The following is a 20,241-nucleotide window of genomic DNA, read 5'->3' on the forward strand; positions in this document are numbered from 1 at the left end:
GCCCAGTTTGGAGAAAACTGGAAAGTCTGGGGGTTTTTTTGGTCATTTTTCCTTTACATGGAGGCAGTTGAATCTCACAGGGCATTTTTCACAGTGACCGGGTAAATTCATTCATAATATCAGAAAGAGCTCAGCATTTGTAATAAATCATTTTTACTTAGATATATTTGTAGGTGGCTGTGAAGGATTTTAAGGAATAGTCTGGTTCAAAAGCAGTTTGTTTGACTCCTAGACTCGTAATAAAAGACAGACACAGCGGCTGAGCCTCAAACATGAGGCCCAGTATCAAGTCCTTCAAATGTAATACTGCTGACTGTCACTAGGTGTCAGTTTTGAGATATCTGTGGCTTCAGTGAAGAAAAGTGTCAACTTCTCTGATGAAATCCAGTCATGAGAATCACCCCAAAAGTCCATTACTTGCGCCATATTTCATATAACTCAGTCCTGCTGAAAAGAAAAATCCATAATTAGATATTCATCATCAAACATGCATGTTCTTCTCAAGTCAATTTTAGTTTCTCAATTTCCGGCCCCTTGTGCGAACATTGTCACTTCTGGCTCCATAAAAAGAAAAAAAACAACAACAAAGTGATGTTGGCCAAATTCTAAACTAGAGGCTTTGAGACATGCCATTTCAAACCAGTGGGGGATGTCATGGTGCTACATCAACTTCTGATGAATCGTTTAAGGTCAGTCCTGCTTCCTCCCTCCTGTCTTGTTCACTACACCATCCACCAGAACACCCAGCAGGTCCCCTTCAGCCAATGAGATTCCTGAATCATTGGGCGAGTTTTGCTGATTGGTCTCTTGCTGCGGCGGTGCTGCAGTGGAAACAGTGTTCATGTTATTGCTCAGCCCGCCGTCGGTGCCCCCGTTGCTCGCCCTCGTGTTTGAGTTGAAGCCCCCGTGGTTACTGAAATTACTGTGGCTTGTTCCATTGCAGAGGCTTCCTGTTGTGCCAGTGCTGTTGGTGCTTATTGCGTTAATGCTGCTGGAGCTACTGTTGGGATTACTGGGATTTGGTATCACTGCGTTGGAAGGGGGAGTGAAGGAGAACACTCTTTCACCTCCACTTCCTGTGGCCCGAGCACTGGGGGGTCCAGGCTGACTATCAGCTGATGGCAGGGTGTCCAGAGTGAGGCGAGGAGGAGGGCGGCGAGACAGTAGGCCATGTCCTGGTCTGAGTTTAGATATTGGACAGAGTTTAGGTGGTGGGTCGGGGAAGGAGAAGGTTGGAGCACTCTGCATCTCACTGTCCCCACTCAGCCAGGGGAAAGCAGAGGACGGAGGTGGCGGAATGTGGTTAGGAGTGTCAGGGGGCAGAAACTGTGAGCCCACCATTGGAGGCGCCATAGAGCTACAGCTGCGATCCCACTCATTTTGGGTTCGCCTGAAGGGCCGAGGGCGAGGCATCGCAGGGGGCACGCAGTGGATGGGTGTTTGTGGGCAGCTGTAGAAACCTGGTCTCTCATACAAGGGCATGGTGGAGAAGGCAAAGTCTGGATCTCGCTCCTGGTTCAAAGGCTGGCGAGCTTGATTTGGAGTTAATGGAGCCGCTGGGTGCAGGTACAGTAGGTGGCGGCTGAGCGGAGCTCCAGGGCGCCGGCGTAACAGAGAGACCCGGGAGGAACGAGGAAAGTTAGGGGACTGCACGCCAAGAAGGCGGCCAAGCCCTCCGAGTAGTGGGGTGGAGTAGTTGGCCTCCTCATTTTCTTTGATCTGCTCCAGATTAGACTGGAACTCCATTTCCTCTTTGGGAACACTGGGAAAGATCAAGAAAATGGTCAACCAAATGTAAGGTATCCAAAATGTTCCCTTCCAGAAAAAAGAGATATGTTCACCTGATATCCAGCGCTGAACCCATAAAGGAGGGTTTGCGATGTTCAGCACTTGCAGTAGTGTAGGGAGGCTGCGGTTCAGACTCATTCCAGTACATGTCCCTCTCAACCAATGGCAAGCTGTCATACATCTCATCCACTGACAGCAAGGACACCTGCAACACAAATGAAACCACTGCAAGTCAAACAAGACAGCCACTTTCTGTTATCCCAAAAAAACTCAGTTTGGTTCGGATCCACACCTGCAAATTGCGATCAACGAGCCAGTTTGTTTCAAAGTCGTCATCATCTTCACCAAAAGGATTTATGAGTTGTTCAGCCACCTAAGACCATGAAACAAAACACTCTTCAGTGAAGCTCAAAATGCACAAACAAGGGTTTAAGATGATCTAGTAGCAGTGCTCACCTTCAGCCAACCAACATAGAAGAAAAACTGGAGCAAGGTAAAAACAGGCAGGTAGAAGTCCACATCATGACCGGGGTATCCCTGAGCTGGATCCAAGAACTGACGACCAATCAGACAAGCCAGGAAGAAGCTGTAGACTGCTACTGTTGCCACCTTATTGAAAAATATTATTTTATTGATGTATTATGGTCAATCATAAGCATTTTGACTGATTTTAGGTTCAAGATTATTGTGGGAAAAGAGTTTTTAGCTGGGTATCGTCGTTAGTTTGCCCTACTGCCAAATCGTTTGCTGTATTTCAGTGAATGCAGTGACAGTGGAACCTGAGTGTAGACGAGAGGCAGGCTGATCCAGTCATAACCATACAGCTTCATGCACTTTGCCCGCAAACTGTTCAACTCCTGAACAGAAGGAAACAAAGGAGGTCAAGCAAAACCAGAACAATGCTTGCAAGCCGAGAGTTTCTCCAGGGGAGGGAGCGCTTCTGACGGATGCACACGAACACCTACAGTGAAAATGGCTGTGAGTGCCACGTCGTTGTTGATGCGACCCTCAGTCCTTGCTCTCAGCGCCAGGCTGACGAACCACATGCAGGGCACCCAGAATTTGTTGTGTGGGGAGGGCAGCTCCTCCAGGTGCCTCAGCTCTTCTGAGGTCATCAAACCTAAGAGGGACAAACAGCGTGGAAATGAACGCGGCCAAGTCACATGTGTTTGTTTTGCAACAAGTGGTGGCTTGAGTTCAGGTCATAAACCCAGTTATTATGTTACCCAGTGCATTACACTTAGTTTAACCACTTAAGATGGGCTCAGTGTGAACCTGTGTCATGCTGCTCCATTAGCACTGCCTCACAGCCTCTCAAAGACCTTTAAATGACTCAGACTGAGCTGAAAACCAGTGGCTTTGGTTGGTTTCATCTTCACGCCTTACCTGCCTGCACCAGATGCTCCATGGTGGGAAACCTCTTGTAGACGGCTGTGCTGACAGAGCGGTAGATAAGCACACCTGAAAGGTTGACGTAGCGCATCAGAGTTCTTCGGGTCAGCCTGGAGGCCTCGTCAGTCCCACGAACATGACCTCCTACTAATGCTGCCAAACGGTCTGGCCAGGGTACGTTCTCAAACTGGCCCCACCAACGGGACACGACCAAGGTCACATAAAAACCTGTTTCAAGAGTTTAACAAGTATAACTAGTTGGATAGCAGATTTCAATGACGGTGTCGAAGAACATAAGAGTTCGGCTTAGATTAACAGGGAAAAAAGTCAGTCCCGACTCACCCAGCACAAATGACACAGGGATGAGTTCTGCATAGCGGTCACAGTATATTGCAATCTTCTCAAAGAGCCTCCTCTGGTCATTTTTCAGCACAAACCTGAAGAATGAAACGTACGATTAGATTTAAAAGCACCGAGGTGGGCACTGTGACAAAGAGCTCGAGTCACACTCGCTTGCCTAATGTAATCTGGGTTTTTGTTTTTTGTTTAGTCATCTGTGGTTCCCACTCGGTGTAGTGAAACTCTCCTCAAGGGATCCCTTCTTTTGTAAAAGAGTTTGGGACCCTGTTTTCAAAACTGTAACATAGCAACATGTAGACGTGCGTCATTCCACGCAGCTGAAAGAGCTTCTTGTCAATGGTTACCTATAAACGATACTGAGGAAATAGTAGAGCAGAGTGAAGATGATGAGCTCCCTGTAGAGCAGCTTATAGATGCTGCCCTTCCATCGCAGGAGCAGGTGAAAGAAGGTCCCCAGACCTGCATCAGCAACTCTGCGAGAGTATGTCACTGTCATTGCTGCTACTGCTTGTTGGCCAACTTCCCGACTGTTTGTGGTCTGACATGAAGGAAACCAGAGTAGTTTTGTTTTCTGGGCTTCGCCTGAGCTCAACTTCAGCAATCAGCGTGGAACTCATAAGGCCAAGCTGGTCACAAACCTACAACAATAAACAAGACAAGGAAGTTTATCTCTGGTATGTTTCTGAATTATTCTACATTCCAGTCTGGATCCCCATTGTGACCGAGAGCACTGTCCCCATGTCAAATCGACATTTTTTTTCTCCATTTAGCATTCAATTGATCATTTTGATTAATACATTCCATGATTTTACTAATGCACTACAATTTCTAGGGTAAAACATATAGAGCCCAACCAGAGAAGTGCAACATTTAAAGCTCCCAACAGATCACATGTATTCACTTACCCCTGACAACGAAAATGCCTGGCCATGATATTCACTGTGGTTCGAGATGTATGGCGGCAGTATCCAAAGAGAATGTTGGAAACAGGAAAGTAGGAAAGGAAAAGAGAGCAAGGGACTTTTACACCTCCGGTCACTTGATGTGTTAATCCGTTTCTGTAACAAAGCTGCATTGTTAGGCCGGGTCCTGTTAATCTGAACAAATCTGAGTACTGCAGGGCTCCCACTCTGCAACAGATAGGCTGGCTAAAGTGAATGCTGAGGAACAAATCTCAGCAATGTCTGAGACATCCTTTCAAAGTTTAACAACACTCACGCTGTCATTTTACTGTGTCAAACAAACGCCTCTGAACATATTCTCTTCATATGCACTTGTGTTTTTCCATGCAAAGCAGTGGCAGGTATTTGATTGTGGAAAACTGCTGTGTGCGACCCCCTCCACTGGAAAAAAAAAGTGTTCAGCTGAATTGTTACTGGTCAGAAGGTGTTAGTGATTAACCCTTCCTGGCTAACTGGCGGACCAACAGCAGGGCGAAGTGCGGCGAGCCAAACTCTAGAAGTAGAGATTATCAAAGCAGAATTTCTGCTGATTTTGCAGATATTTTGGTGCACTTGCAACTGGGAATCAGTTTTGTCCATCTAGGTGAGTATATTCTATGAATTTCTGTCACACTCGGTGGTGTGTGATACTTGTGTTTGCTCAGGATATCTCAAAGAAAGAAATTCCTTTTGCCTGACCAGCTGCAAAGTAAAGAGCCCGTCTTCCTGTAGCTCTGCAGTACAAGGGATATGTCTGAGTTGTGGTTTAAACTTTGCAGAGGTCACATCATGTCACATGCAGGACTGTTTAAACTCTCATAAGCTTTTTGTTTTTCTTGTGATTTTAAGTACCCGACTCTGTCTTCCCTAGATCTGAAGGGTTTTGAGCGCCCGCAAGTATTGGGGTCATCCTACAACTCCTTAACCATTCATCTAACTAAGTCATCACTGGAGATAACTGGCAGCTTCTCTGCATCTCTGCACCGCCTGAGAAAGACACATGGATGCTTTAGAGGGGATTCACAGCGTCCACATTTCCTCATCTCCACCGTCTTCAGTGCCATCAAACCCGGGGTATGAAGTCCTCAAAGCAGGGAGATCTGGAATAGCAGTCTACTCGTCTCCAGTCTTCTTCGGGACATCTGATGTGCCAGCGGTCAGACACAAGTCCAGCAAGGTCTCTGAGGAGGAGGAGCGCTGTGCTGTTGGACAGTAAGTTTTGAGTCCTAATGCACAGCAGCGAAAAATGTCTATATGGGTCAAAGGTTTTGTTGGTTAAAAAGCCAGGCAGGAAGGTCTGTTGTGCTGTGTAAGCCATACAAGTTGATAGATGCTCCAGGCCAGCTCAAGTTACTCCTCTTTACTTAGGAGAGGAGGTTATAACATAATATGTAAAGATACAGCTACATATTTATGGTCACACAATAACAGAAAGGATGATCACCATGTCCAGATATTAGTGTAGAGAAATACTGTCACTGATTTTTTTAGTAGCCCGTTGGACATGATGTTATAACAACCAAATATTCAGTCAAACCTCACTGATAATAAGGCTGTTTAAAGTGTGAGTGACGACTTCTTACTGCGAAGGATGTTTCCTTTAGGATTGTTGATGCTTTACACAGAATCATCACATAATGGTGAGACCTGGCTGGTCAGGTCAAGTGACAACCTGGAGCTAAAAGAGTCTGCTCAGTGGAAATCCATCACTGTACGATACAATTTTAAGCGTACTTCACCGGTATAATCTCACAGTACAGCGTAGTTATAATGTAGGTGTAGAGAAAACTGGACAGCGTAACCAGAACTGGGTGTTTTAGTTTAATTTAGTTTTTTGACCCTGATTAGAAGTTACCGAGGTGAGCATCTTTAACCCCCCCCCCACAATCCTCACTCTCCCCGGTGATGTGATTGGCCACTTACTTCATGACTGCAAAATTAGAAAAGTGTAAATAATGTATGTCATAGCATGGGAGATTGCACTGACTCGTGTATTTGAACATTTTGTTGATGTATGTCCAACATAACTTATTTTCATGCGCAGACACGAATTTAAGAAATCAAAGACAAAGAATGCAACCTTTAAAAAAAACATTTAAAACAATAATACTAATAACACGTGTACATCAAGCAGGACATTTAATGAAAAAAAAAAAAAAAAAAACTTTATAAGGTCACATTTAAGAGATGACACATTTTATGTCTGTTGGTTTTGTTTCCAAAATTCTATTTCTATGCTTTTTGGGCATATTTGCACTGCAACACTTCAACATATTCAGATGCTGTTTTGCAGAGCATCACCAACAAAAACCCCCCCAAAGCAGACAGTTTGCCCTGAGGGGCCCGAGCTTGACTTTTTGTGAAATGTTGCATTTCCATCAGACTTCGTTGGCAACATGCACCACTAATAACTAATTTGTGCGGATTTAGTAAGGGCTCCATCGGTACTCCTGTGGGTTTTAGCTTGCTCTGGATGTTTCGGGACGGCGGAGCTCAGACGGCTGACTTGCGGCTTTGCTTCTGAGTGTTGCCCCAGTGTGTGAGCCGTGGTTGGTTTGTGACTCCGGACGGGATGGGTCGGCCCGGGTAGATGGGAGTGGATGCGCTGTCATGTGACTTGTGTGTGTGTGTGTGTGTAAGAGAGAAAAGGGCAGAGACAGAGGAGACTGTCTTTCTTGATTGGAAATCATAAGGAAGCACTGGACCGTATTCCTGGAAGGTTTAATCCAAGCCGGAGTCAGGTTTGTGCTTCCTCTCTTCCTGTTCTCGGTGGTTGTCTACGTCAGCGTCCGCATTCCTCTGCTGTGATTTAAAACGGCTGGGGACAGTTTCACTGAAACTCGCTAACGTTAGCTCAGTTTGTGCACTTTATTTTTATTTTTTTGTCCATTTGACAACGGCAACAGTAGAAGGAAGGTGGAGAGGAGACACTGACAGCTGCGTTGACAGGAGAGGTTTGTCTGCTGTCCCGGGCACCGTCGGGGTAAGGGTGGATACTGACAACAGCTCTCTCTCTCTGTGGTAAAAAGTTGGAGCTAACTAGCCGAGTCTGCTAAAAACCTCTGCTGGTAGTTGCCTGCTCTGCTCTTTAAAAAAAAAAAAAAATAGTAGCTGTGACTAACAGTGTTATCTGTCAAGTTTTGATCGAAACGAAGTACTGGGATTGCTAATGCAGCACCAAAGGGTCTCAAGCTATGGCCCGGGGTCCCTCTGGGGCCCCCCGGCTGAGGCACTGTTTTGATTGTCACTCAGTGGGAACATAGCTGGAAAGAGGATCTGTTGGTGCTGTCAGGACGACGTGCAGATACTTTTCAGGACCTAGTATAGAAACTCTCTTGATTTTGCTGCCATAACACAGCTGCTGATCGTAGAGCTCAACCTGTCTGAGATTTACAGGGACATTGTACCAGAGAGTCTCTGTTAATGTTTACAACGGTAGTTTACTGTCACAAGCTGCAAGTCACAAGACAGAAGTGTACCCATTGGTTGTAATATCCAGTACTTTCTTTGTTTTTTTGTTTTGTTTTTTTAAATAGAAAAACCTGAATATACAAATTTCAATCTGTAAGAAATGGTACGCTTATACATTTGAAACCATCAGTTGGAGCCTCTGGTTTATGTATATGAGGATGTTCTGGTTTGAGTGTTGTGGTGAACAAAATTAAATGTTAAAATAAAACTGAGTTAATACGTCTCTGAAAAAGCTGGAGCCATTCAGACCCCGGGCCCTGTTTAGAATAGCCTTTCTAAATCCTGAAGGGAAAACAAGCAAAGACTGTTGCCTTCGACCGCTATCGGCTCTGTCACTGATTGCTTTTGTGTGTATATATATATATATATATATATTTTTTTTTTGTGCTTTTGTGAAGGTTAGTAGATCTGGATCCAGAGCCAGAGTCCAGAGTCGGGGGAGGGGGCCAGGCTGGGCCCACCTCAGGCAAAGCCCATGGCGAGCTCTCCCGGCTCCGCAGCTCCTCACTGGAGATCAAAGAAAAGGAAATAAGAGAAAAGGGCTCAGAGATCCTCAGGGAACAGCTGGACGCTGCAAAGAAGGTGTTGTAACCTACTCAGTACTTGCATGTATAGATGCAAAAGATGGGCGTGAAATGGAAAAAGAATTGACGGCGCAACTGTTCTTCCCTGTTAAATGTGTCTGTTGCCTTTCTCTCCCTCCCATCTCAGGAACTGAAACTAAAAGACAAGGAGTGCGAGCGTCTTTCACAAGTCAGAAATCAGCTGGAGCAAGAACTGGAGGAGCTGACTGCCAGTCTGTTTGAGGTCAGCGGCGTGCAACACTTTCTGCTGAGTGCACTGTAATGTTGGCCGCCCAAGATGAGGGAAGAGATTCTGCTAAAGTTCTGAAATTTGCAGATGGCCGCAGTTTTAAACCTGGAGGGGGGGGGACAAAAACAAGTGGAGTGGTTTCCTGCAACAGTAAAGCCACCAAATATTTGAGCAACCCCCCGCAGGGCAGGAAAACTAGATTTTGAATACTGAATATCCTTTCAATCGGAAATGAACCGTCTCATATTTTTTATTTGGGAACCTTCATGTGACCGAGAGATTACTTCTTCGATGAAAGAAGCTGTAGGTTTTTTTTTTTTTTTAAATTTAATTTTCTTATCTGGCAATGATGAGATGATCAGCGATAGATTGTCAATTAGTCAGATTTTTTTCCAATTCTTCCGTCATCTTTTCAACAGGAAGCTCATAAGATGGTGCGCGAAGCTAATGTGAAACAAGCAGCGGCCGAGAAACAACTGAAGGAGGCCCAAGGGAAGGTTTGTTAGTCTGTTTTTCTTTAATCCAGGTCCAGTGTGAGTCGTTATCAGGGTCCAGACTCATTGTCCACCCAATCCTCTTTCAGTGCTATGGATATATTTACTGTAATTCTCATTATATATATTTTTTTCGTATCTGTATTTTTGCTCAGATTGACGTTCTACAAGCAGAGGTGATGGCACTCAAGACGCTGGTGTTGACGTCCACACCTTCTTCACCGAACCGCCAGCTGCATCCACAGCTGCAGTCTTCAGGTACCAGAGGAGCGCACAAACACGTCGGCCACATCCGGAACAAGAGTGCCAGCGGCGCCTTTGCCGCCACATCCACAAAACCAGAACTTTCATCCGTTTCCATTCAGCCTGTGGCTAAAGAGGACCGAGAGGTAACCAGGAAGAAGTTTCTACAATTGTCCCTCTTCTCTCTAAGTGTGCGCCTGTAACTCGAAGCGTGTGGATTTCTCCCCCTTCCTCTCGCTGGTCGCTCGCTCTGCTGTTTTGCATTAAGTGAAGCTCTCTTTGCTTCTTGTTTTTCTCTCTTTCAAGACTAGCCTCTCCCTGACCCTTTCTTCCTGTCCGTCTCTGGTGTCTCTATCTCTCTCAGCCTGCTGTTCCTGCTCTTCTCTCTCTGATTTTCTGCCTCCTGCCTGGCCAGCCTGTCAGTTTGAACTGTGACCCCAGTTTGCAGGAGCGGGGCGTGGGCGTTGGCACTGACAGCACACAGGTAACTTCGAGCCTTCAACTTGGACTTATAAATCTCTCAACTGTAACAATTGGCAGTGTTTTTTTTTTTTTTTTTGGTGATTAGCTGCATTTTTCAGACCTAAGTAGAGATCTTTGTGGAGACAAGAGGGTAATCAATCCAGTGTCAAGTGCCCCTTTCTCTAGTTGGCGAGTCGGAGCTTTGTTTTTATTTTGTGGTGGCTTTAAGTAGTAATAATAATATGAAAGGTATTTATCAGCAAAACACATGACTTGTACTCGAAGCCTACTGATAATTACATATATAAAGTCTAACATCAGTTATAAGACATCCATGTGCCACAGGGACAGAACTGCAAAGCCTCCATGTGTCTGTTTCATCTACCGGCATCATTTCATAGTCATGTCAGCCGGTGACTTTCCTGATTGGAGGGGAAAGAAAAGATTCCAAATGAACATTATGTAATCCCAGTTGGGGGTGGAGTTAGCCACTCCACTCCACCCCTTTCTCCTGCAAGGTGTAGCTCTTGTGAGATCGGTCATGCAGCTTTGTGCGCCCATGCAAATGTAAATGAACGCGCCAATTGCACTCAACTGCCCCTGAAGCACATATTTAGGTCATGAGCGAGCGTACAGCAAATGGCCTCGGAGCTCGCGCCAACACGCAGCAAACAGAGCGTAACAAACGGGTAAAAAAATAAAGAATTGACAGACAGTTTAATTCTAAACTGTTAGTTTTATCTCCTCTTCAGTTCCCTTTTTTTAGGGAACAATCCGAGCTGGGAGTCATGTGTTGACGCAGCACTGCTGATAAGTGCCAGCCAGTGGTTGGTAGATGACTCAAAGCCACATCTTATTTTCTCTGTCACATACAGATTTGATTAACGCTGGGTTTGTTTTTAGAGCTCCATATCGAAAGCTGCCGTTTATTTGGGCTGCATTTTATTGGTATTCATACGTTTTGATACTGCGTATTGATGACAAACGGGACCCAGGCACCCAGTAAATGTAAAATCGGCCGTTGATTTATTTATTTATTTTTTTCCCCAGTCACACGAGTCACAATTTAAGGTGGAAGGGCTCCACAATACGCTGAATATTACCTATCATCACCTTATCAATCGATTTTTGTGGATCACAAAAGTCCCCTCGGCTGCAGTAAATAGTAGGTTGCAGACCTTTGGCATGGCAGACATTTTGACCAAAATTGTAGGATAAGCCCAGATATATTATTTAAGGGCTGCATTCCATTTAGAGGAGGTTCTGCAGCTGATTTGCGTACTCAAGGAGCAGCTTAACACCAAATACTGAAGTGTCTGTTAATATGTTGGAAATCATGTTCTATTCAACAATAATATGACACGGAGCGGATTGTTTAGGGGTTGAGTTGTAGCTTTACGACAGAGGGGTAGTGCACTGACTTGTTGGGTGGTTGTTTCCTCTCTGCAGATGGACTCTATCCTGTTTGCAGAATTTTTGATGTGGAGGGAACACCCGGGGCTGGACAGATCCTCCGCCTTCTTGAGTCGCATTTACAGAGAAGACATCGGACCCTGTTTATCCTTCACAAGATCAGAGGTCAGACCGCTGCTGCTTCAGTGCACCACCGCTATGCTGCTGCATTCAAAACTTGTTGTGTGGGGATGTGTTAACGTTGGTGTCGCCGTTTTCCACAGCTCTCCCAGCTGGTTCAGAGTGCAGTGGAGAAGAATTCTCTCACCATCGAGCCTGTAGCCATGTCAGCGCTACCGATGGTTAAAGCCTCCGCTATAGAGTGCGGAGGTCCTAAGTGAGTTACCATCGTCGGTCATAACTGCCCTTTTGTCCTCTTTTTCACTACTCAGTAGCCATTTAAACGCTGGGCATTTACTCCTTTTTTTTGGCCTTTGCTCATCCTCTGGTGATTTATGATCATAGCTGAAGCCTTTCCACTGGGCACATTTCTAATCTGACTGATTGAAAATCTGTTTTTTTTTTTTTCCCCCAGTGGCTTTAGGGCTGCAATAGAGACGTAAGTCCCCTCAGAAATCAGTCACTCATTCAGCTTCTCACTAACTCGTGTTGCTGTGGCATGGATTGAGATCAGAGTGGTACCAAATCTGAAAAAACGAATGAACACTAAAGCTCTGCATGTGTCTGGGTTTGCACTGATGCAACCTAAAAACCCATTTCCCCTGTCTGTGACTAACCTTCCGTGACTGTGCAGCTTTATCACCGTTTGTCCCATGAAATAAGCCGTTACCGTGAACGTGCTGTCCCATGGCTTGGCTCAGCGTTACAATATGCAGGTTTCATTGCAGAGTGCCCGAAGAAGTGCGACTCATGTTCAGTGTCTGCTCTCATTTAACAGCAACTGTGTGGATCTGGTTATTGTTGCAGTCACTTTTAACATTTGAGCATCTCCACTTGTAGAAAATGCGCATTAAGCGGCCTCTCGCGGTTCTGCAGACATCGCATCAAACTGGGTGACAAGGGGAGCTACTATTACATTTCGCCCTCAAGCCGAGCACGGGTGACTTTTAAAAATATATTTTTTTTCTTCTCTGGTTAACTTTCTTCATTGCAACCATTTTTTCCCCTATGTAAAGAGATGCTAAATGTGAATTGGTTGTGTTTTGTCTCTCTAGATCACAGCTGTGTGCAATTTCTTTACCTATATCCGGTACATCCAGCAGGGCCTGGTGAGACACGATGGTGAGATGACACAGGGGTCTCATCTTTGCTTTCTGCTCTGCCACAAGGGATTTCGATCTGGCAGCTGACATGTATTTTCTTTCTTTCTTTTCTTGATCATCGTCCAGCGGACCAGATGTTTTGGGAAGTGATGCGTCTTCGCAGAGAGATGACAGTGTCCAAGTTAGGTTTCTACTTGACTGACCAGGGCTAGGAGACCTGACAGTCCTCTGAGATGCCCAACGGGACAGCAAGATCACAAGACTGCGATTATTCTCATACAAGTCTGGGGTAACGGTGGTCCCACCACCTGTGTTAGATACATTTTTGTCCAGCCAACCAGGGAAGCAGAAAGTGTTAAAGTGCCACTTTTGGAAATGCACTTAAGATAGAATCAAACCAGCACTACAGGAAAGGCATAAAAATAACACCGTTCTAAAGGTGGTGTTAGTCCCGCTAATGTTCAATACCTTTTTGCTGTTAAACCACAACCTAGGAAACTTAACTGCAGTCCTCAAGTATCTGTCTTCATTATTGTGGGGAATATTTGTTTTTAAATTGTCTGAACTCTTGAACTCTCCCCGGTGGAGAACGCGCATCTTCTCACGTTAACGCGATACATCGTACGTGTCCTGTTTCAGGTAATTGGTGTGTTGATCTGCTTCTCAAACAAACAGGACAACGCAGAATGAAAACACTACAGGGAGTTGGTCTCTTACCTCAAGTGCCACAACTATGCAGAGTAGTTTTGTTTCCATAAAGCAATAATTTGAGCTGTTTGTCGTTTCTACCCAAATGCAGTGCCCAGTGGCATCTCCTAACTGCACTCAGTCATCAGCTTAAACATCACAGCCAAGACTTTGTCCCAGCATGGCCTTAATTTTGATCATACACTCTTGCACATCCTGCTCTGCCTCGTCGTAAAATCATAAAACGATCACCTTCAGCCCCTCGCAATAAACAGCTTAGGCATGTGTTTCATAATCCGATGTATTCCTATTAAAACATTAAAAATGGACAAAGCTTTGCAATGTAGACCGAGCGTAAACTTTATTGAAGATGATTTGCAATTGTTCAGATGTAGTTTTGCATGTTTGCAGTTAACACACAGTAAAAGCCATAAATGACTTTGCATGAAAGCTAAACACAGCCATGTTATCCAATGAAGAATTACCTCATAGTTTCAATTTGTCATGATCAATGGACAGTCTTTATGGAAAAAATATTGCAATGGTGAAAATGAAGAGCTTTATGTTAGAAAGTGCAATAACTGCTTTTTAGCCATATCATGGGTTTCACGTTCCTAACCTCAGTGTAATGAAAAGGTATCTGTGTAAACAGTCCATTAAACACAAGGCATTGTAGCCTGAGTATCGCTTTTGTACCGTGTGTTATTTATGGTTCTCAATTGTACAAAAAGCCAATGACTCATCTCGATGTCATTCATTTCAAACCAGCACAACATCAGGACTTGCTTTCAGAGTCAGGCCACTGCTGGGAACGGCCTGGTCACCCTGACAAACACTCACAGTTGCCCAACAGGTTTGTAAGCAGGAATCAGGCTCAGGGACACTGAAGAAATCCTAAGACCAGCTCAGAGGTGCCTCATGGTCTAAAAATCTGTTTTTGGAACAAACATTCCAGTAAGATTTTAGTTTCCGGATTGAAACGGCTTCTGTGAGCTGTTTTCAGAGCTTTTTTATTTTTTGATTTGTTGTACAGATTACAGCAGAACTACAAAAAGAGTTTATGAATGAGCACCATCACTGTTAATGTGTGTAGTCAGAGAATGTGTCTAGTTATCCAGATCATTGGCCAACAACTGCAATGTTCAGTTTGACATTTCTTTTGTAAATTAGCAGCACAAAATGTAATGCTACTGCAGTCAGTTTTATACAAAAGAGAATACCGGGAACATTACAACAAAAATGAAAACTTTTGACTAACTGTTCCCCTGGCAACATTCAGCCGTGATCAGCTCTTCTGTCTTTGGGAAATATCTGCAAGGAACAAAGACCATAATCCATCAGGAATGAACAGTGAACTTGTTAATTCTCTTAAATGGATAATATAATGGGTTTGCAAGCACTCTATTAAAAGAACTGTAGCATTTGTGCTCATGCAGACCGACTCAGCGTCTCACCTTCGATAACAGATCATGATCATCACCAGCACGGCGGCACCACCGATCATTACTATCACTGCAGTGACAATGGCGACAGTGGACGGCGAAGGGTTTTCTGGATCATAGCAGGAGATGTCAGAGGTCAGAACTGACAGACACGTGTGAGGTGTTGCACATGTTTTAAGCACTTTAAATTGACCAGAACCCACCTGAGCAAATAAAGGAACCGGCTGTGTTGAAACACTCCAGGTGTTGTGGGCAAGGTGAAGTCATTTCTTCACATTCATTGATGTCTACAAAGAGATCATTGGGGTGTGAATTAAGAATCGCGAGGAACTGGCTGTAGTTTAAAACCTTTAAAATGCATTCCTATTTAGAGAGGGTACATTAGGGTATTTGTACTTACTGTATTTCAAACGTAGGCATCAATCACACACACACACACACACACACACACACACACACACTCGTGCAACATGTTAGAGAGAGATAGAAAGCTAGTTTGTTTTTTGATTAAATGAAAATAATCCGTTGTCCTGCAAGAGTTCACAAAAAGATGCATTTTGAAAATATGTATGATGGTTCAAGAAGAAGAAAATTCAGCTTGATTATTTGACATGAGGCCTGATACATTGTTTCATAATGATATGTGGTAGCTGTAGGCATGCTGGCAAAGAAAGAGATTTGAACTATAACTGGAACAATTTTGAAGGAACCAGGGGAAAACCCTTCGTCCTTGTGGGTCTTTTCTGTTGTTGTTCATTTTGGTTTTGCAGTGGTAGACAAGAAAAATAAAGACTTTTGTTCAACTCTGGATTTAATCCCATAACAATTACCAAAGTATACACGAATCTATACACCGATCTATCCCAGCTATGTTGCCAGGCCTCACTTTTTCCTATGTACCTTGACATGTTGGGGGCGTTGAGCTCCACTGCTGGCTATTCAGATCACAGCTGACCGATGAAGAGCCCAGCAGCTTGAAGCCAGAATGACACTGATAGAGAATCACAGAGTTGCAGAGCAGAGAGTTGCCGGACTGAATCCTGGGGATTGGACCGCAGTTGGGATCTGAGGGAGAGGCCATTAAATAGAAAACCCAGATTTCATACTCCACATCTGTTTTTTTTAATTTTTTATCTCACCTGTGTCTGGTTCTTTCCAGGGACTGAGGTCAAGGTGGGGGATGAGAGGGTGGGAACAGGGTAGCGTGTCCTCCAGGCTCTCAGTGCGTGAGAACGGGTCCACAGGGACCTGAGCGATGTGGCTGTTGTCACAAATGATGCGAGACAGAGAGATGGAGCGCAGGTGTCCCCTCTGGGTGCTGGTGAACACCCCTTTCTTCTCCCACCAAAACCTTGGCACACAAAGACCGACTTAGAGTTCACTTCATGCATGATAGGTGCAATAATTTGACCCATCTTGTTTTGCTCCTACCTGTCCCCATCTCTGAGCGCTCGGAACTGTCTGGCCAGGAGGCAGGACAGGAGCGGCCCGACTCGACCTCCAGGCAGAGCGGGCTCTGATATGGCCCCCACCCACACATCGATGTTGTGTGGAGTCCCGTATAAGAGCTGGAATTTGTGAGCCAAAGTGAAGTTGCCCAAGATTTCAGCCAGTTCTGATGTGGTGTTGGGAACAGTGAGGCCACATAACCTTCGCCACGAGCTGTATCCTGAGGGAGAAGGTTAGTAATTTGAATATCAGAACTAATCAGATACATGTAGTTTAAAAAAAAAGAATTCAATCTCTCAGCAGAAACAGGGATTCCTGACAGTACAAGGTCAATGGAACTTTGTGCTGTGCCTGAGGTAAAAGAGCTGGCTACCAGGTAGGCCGTGGTCCCGACCCCTCTGGAGGTTAAGGGCCCCGAGGTCCAGAGGCATCCCTCCCTGAGCCTGAAACAGCCTCTCTGTCAGCTCTTCCACCATCATCTGTCCTGGAGTCTGCAGCTTGGCTGGAGACAGCAACAGACCGCGCAGCACAGGGTCGATACCACCTAAAATATCAGGAAAATTGAAATACAGATACAGAAAAGCTCACATTCAATTGAAGAACAACAGCAACATCCCGCATCACCTTCCTGCACGACCCTCCAAGAGGCGAACAGTGAATGATGCAGCGGCAGCGGGGGATACTGGGAGTTGAAGGTGTATCCTGGCCCCAGCCTGTTCACCACTGGCTGCACTGTGACGTGGGCAAAACGAAAAGCAGCGGTTGCAAATACGTTAGCGATGCTGGGATCCACGGCAGGATGGTAGCCCTGGTAGGGAGGCATCAGACGAGACATGGCGCTCTCACCAAGGACTCGTGGCAGGTAGTGCTCCCATGTCAGGATCTTGAAAGATGAAGAGGAAAGGTCAGAGCGATGAGAAAAGGTCAGAGTTAGATGTGAAAGAACATGAAGCTGAATCTGCTGCAGATACCTGGTGAATGGCTCCTATGATCTTGCGGGCCTCCTGGTAGAGGGTGTCGGGGCTCCAGTGAGGGTTGAGCAGGTGCAGCTCTTTGACCAGGCGGTTGTGCTCTCTCAGAAAGAGCGTGTGAAGTGCGATCAGTCCCAAATGTTCGTTGGCTCTGGAATCTCCTGTGATACATAACTTATGAAGAGCAGCTGCTCTGAGGCCAGCAGGAAGTGGTTGATTCAATACATTCACTCACTCACCAGCTTGAAAGCATGATGTGGTGTTCTCCCGGTGTGTAGATCTGCCTTGCGTCCCTGAGGTGGTGGAGTTACGGGGGCCACAGGGGTCCAGGTGAGCCTGCACGCGCAGGAGGAACGGCATGTGTGCCAGCTCCCTGTCTGAGTGCTGGGGGTTGATAGCCATAGAGCCCAGAGGAGAGGAGTGGTTTCTGAGAGCAGAGGCCAGGGTTGCAGAGCTACCATACACCATACTGGCGTCTACAAAGGAGGTGATGGCGTTGAGCTGCTCCCGGTGGCGTTGAGGCCGAACTCCGGCGCCACAGCTGGGAGCAGAGCGGAAGAAGGGCATGCAACTCTGGAAGCCATTACGAGGATCAGACAGTGGGATCTAGGAGAAAAAGTTTCATGTATTGCTGCTACTGCTGGAGGAAAAAAATGCTCTTATTTTAACCACTATCAATCACTATTTTAAAGAATTCTTTATTCTGGTTCCACTTTGATGAGTTTCTGGCCAAACATAACAAATAATTAATATATATATATTATTATATTATGATAGATATGATATAATAATACAGTTACAAACAGGCGTGCTTTGCAAGTAATGTACACAGCTATACTATACATTGTCTGCTACACAGGTCTTACTGTTCACACCGTGCTTCAAACTTGAAATTAAAAAGTACAATGAGAAGACTACTAAAGGCAGGATGTAATTCGGACCACCACAAAAGCAGCAGGTTTGAAAAACATACCTGAATGGGGAAGCAGGGTGTGTCTCGACTGCAGGTGTGGCTGCAGTCAGCTCCGGTCTTAAAGGCGGCCGTACTGGGGCTCTGAGGCGTCAGCACTATGTCGTGGTCTATCCACTGACCCCAGTCCACCAGCAGGTGGGACAGAGTGGAGTCCACAGAGATGTTGTCATTGTGAGTGAACAGCACTTCCTGTGACACGAGCCGCACCTGCAAAAGAAACTCGGTGAGGAGTGTTGGAGTTAACGGCAGCGCGCAGGATAGAGGTGGACTGAGGGCGGCCGCAGGGCTCTTACCGGAGGCAGGCTGACATTGTGGTAGGTGTGCTTGGGCTCCCATCCTCTGGGCATCCCCCACATGTCCTCGTACTCTGGAGGCAACCAGCGGGAATATGGGATGTTTGCAGCTCCCCATCTTGAATGTTGTCTGAACACGAAACACAACAGAAAGAGTCACTCGAGGGCCACAAGAAAGTGACAGCCCCGTTTTGTTAATACATGCTTTCAGATCAGCGCTGACCTGTTGTTGCAGTCGCCTGTGATGGATCTGTAGCGCTCAGACAGACAGTCTGTCCGACAGCTGAGTGTCTGCAGCTCAGTGGAGCAGCCCGTCACCTGCAGCAGATTCTCCACATCTCCATCACTCAGCAGCTCTGAGGGCACACGCAGTAAACGCGGTAAAACCGAGTCGTGCAAAGAAGTCTCGTCACCAGATGGATCTTCTTCTGTTCCCGGAAACCAAAACAATGCTTTGCAGCATGCACCTGAAGTTTGGTCTCACATTCTTTACTGAACTGTTGAAAGTTGAACTCAAAATAGATCTGAGCTTTCACAGCTTTTACGGCTGTTCAAAGTGCGAAAGTAGGCAAAGAGTTTAATCAACTGCATTAAACCGTATACAAAGAATTAAAATGTTGTATGATCAAGGACACTTGTTAAGTTGTCAATCAAAACTAACAGAGAAATAATCTGACCCACAGCTGCAGAGACGTCTTTTTAAACTGTGTGATGTTGCTGGTCAGTACCGTAAGGATTTGGCTGCATCATAGTATTAGTGTAGACCATCTCTCTGATCAGCTCCACTGTATTGTCCAACAGTTCAGCTGCCTGGATATGAGTCCTGGTTCTGGCTTCAATCTGTTTGAACTGGGCCAGCAGGTCACTGGGCCTCAGAGCACCTTCAGACAAAGACTTCTTCACCCTGGAAACATTGAGATCTTCGTTTTTAAGCGCCGTGGCAGAGGTTTCATTTATGTTCTGGGGTAAGTCAGCTCTGCTCGACATATTTTCAGATCCGTTTCAGAACACAATAAAGATTTTTTTTTTTGTTACCTTTCACTTGTGCGGGCATAAGCAGCATCAGTCAGCTCAATCGCCCTCTGAAGAGCCTTATCAACATACACTGACCCCAGATAAACAGTTCCTGAGAACATAGACACAGTTAGAGCGGCTCCTCAGTACCTGTTCTGTCCCTTAATGATTGCACAGAAAACCTACCTGAAGTGTTGTCAAATACTCTGTTTAGTGACGCGTGCTCAGGGAGGGAGAGCAGGATAAGAGCAAGTCCAACCAGAGACGCAGACACCTGAAATGAGACATCTCAATGAACGTTGAAAGAAACATAAAGCGGGAAGATGTAGCTCATTTGACAAAATGAGGAGAGAAAAGTCAGACTCACCATGAGTGATGCGTCCATCTAGATCCTGAAAACTGTTCAAACTGTGCAAAGAGAAACAAATCACGCACAAAGTATCTTTCAGCTGTGCTCGCTTCGACACATCTCGAGAGCCAGCAGGTGTGAGTGCGTGTGTCTGGGTCTGAGAGTCGGGGTTGCTATGTATACACGGGCGGCGGGGGCCAACAGGTATGTGCAGAATCCCCTTATCGGTCCTTCTGGTGACAGGAAGGCAACATCAAACACTGGACTCACAGCCACGACCTAGTAACCTTTCAAATCCAATTTGCTTTTGTCCTCTTGCCAATGATGAAAACCTTCTGTCAAACCAACATTTCAAATCATTACACGATTTTACCCATCCCTTCAACAGAACAGGCGGTGCGACTGTGTAGTGGATCCATCAACG

General features: G+C 45.6%; 3 protein-coding genes across 3 annotated transcripts; 1 reads left to right on the top strand and 2 right to left on the bottom strand.

Annotated features, from left to right (window-relative positions):
• Positions 1 to 690: 690 nt before the first annotated feature.
• best1 (bestrophin 1) lies at positions 691 to 4,036 on the bottom strand. The gene is made up of 8 exons (XM_075470015.1): positions 3,885 to 4,036; positions 3,523 to 3,617; positions 3,175 to 3,408; positions 2,754 to 2,908; positions 2,245 to 2,397; positions 2,081 to 2,161; positions 1,842 to 1,993; positions 691 to 1,762 (listed from the first exon to the last, which is right to left on the bottom strand). Exons 1-8 carry the CDS (start codon positions 4,034 to 4,036, stop codon positions 691 to 693), a joined length of 2,094 nt encoding a protein of 697 aa, XP_075326130.1.
• Positions 4,037 to 8,677: 4,641 nt separating this feature from the next.
• Positions 8,678 to 14,012, top strand: rab3il1 (RAB3A interacting protein (rabin3)-like 1). The gene is made up of 8 exons (XM_075470017.1): positions 8,678 to 8,759; positions 9,185 to 9,262; positions 9,415 to 9,648; positions 11,414 to 11,542; positions 11,641 to 11,753; positions 12,377 to 12,476; positions 12,592 to 12,658; positions 12,766 to 14,012. The coding sequence occupies exons 2-8, from the start codon at positions 9,197 to 9,199 to the stop codon at positions 12,849 to 12,851; spliced, it is 795 nt and encodes a 264-aa protein (XP_075326132.1). The 5' UTR covers positions 8,678 to 8,759; positions 9,185 to 9,196; the 3' UTR covers positions 12,852 to 14,012.
• epx (eosinophil peroxidase) lies at positions 13,680 to 19,853 on the bottom strand. The gene is made up of 17 exons (XM_075471176.1): positions 19,836 to 19,853; positions 19,655 to 19,742; positions 19,490 to 19,580; positions 19,183 to 19,358; positions 18,678 to 18,810; positions 18,455 to 18,584; positions 18,162 to 18,368; positions 17,428 to 17,794; positions 17,189 to 17,349; positions 16,842 to 17,100; positions 16,591 to 16,761; positions 16,200 to 16,437; positions 15,908 to 16,119; positions 15,669 to 15,833; positions 14,972 to 15,055; positions 14,781 to 14,877; positions 13,680 to 14,637 (listed from the first exon to the last, which is right to left on the bottom strand). The coding sequence occupies exons 1-17, from the start codon at positions 19,851 to 19,853 to the stop codon at positions 14,580 to 14,582; spliced, it is 2,655 nt and encodes an 884-aa protein (XP_075327291.1). The 3' UTR covers positions 13,680 to 14,579.
• Positions 19,854 to 20,241: the final 388 nt, after the last annotated feature.

This window comes from Odontesthes bonariensis, chromosome 7 (genome assembly GCF_027942865.1).
Source record: "Odontesthes bonariensis isolate fOdoBon6 chromosome 7, fOdoBon6.hap1, whole genome shotgun sequence".
NCBI classification, from domain to species: Eukaryota; Metazoa; Chordata; class Actinopteri; order Atheriniformes; family Atherinopsidae; genus Odontesthes; species Odontesthes bonariensis.

Bases quoted from the DNA above. Each gene is read 5' to 3' on its own strand.
- best1 (XM_075470015.1), bottom strand. From the start codon at position 4,036: ATGACAGTGACATACTCTCGCAGAGTTGCTGATGCAGGTCTGGGGACC. The intron at 3,618-3,884 runs GTAACCATTGAC...TTCATTCTTCAG, and splicing joins TTCCTCAGTATCGTTTATAG to GTTTGTGCTGAAAAATGACC. The intron at 1,994-2,080 runs GTGTGGATCCGA...TTTGTGTTGCAG, and splicing joins TCGTTGATCGCAATTTGCAG to GTGTCCTTGCTGTCAGTGGA.
- rab3il1 (XM_075470017.1), top strand. From the start codon at position 9,197: ATGGTGCGCGAAGCTAATGTGAAACAAGCAGCGGCCGAGAAACAACTG. The intron at 12,477-12,591 runs GTGACTTTTAAA...TTGTCTCTCTAG, and splicing joins CGCCCTCAAGCCGAGCACGG to ATCACAGCTGTGTGCAATTT. The intron at 12,659-12,765 runs GTGAGATGACAC...ATCATCGTCCAG, and splicing joins GGGCCTGGTGAGACACGATG to CGGACCAGATGTTTTGGGAA.
- epx (XM_075471176.1), bottom strand. The intron at 18,585-18,677 runs GTCAGCGCTGAT...TTTCGTGTTCAG, and splicing joins ACAGGCGACTGCAACAACAG to ACAACATTCAAGATGGGGAG. The intron at 17,350-17,427 runs GTGAGTGAGTGA...TATGTATCACAG, and splicing joins CACATCATGCTTTCAAGCTG to GAGATTCCAGAGCCAACGAA.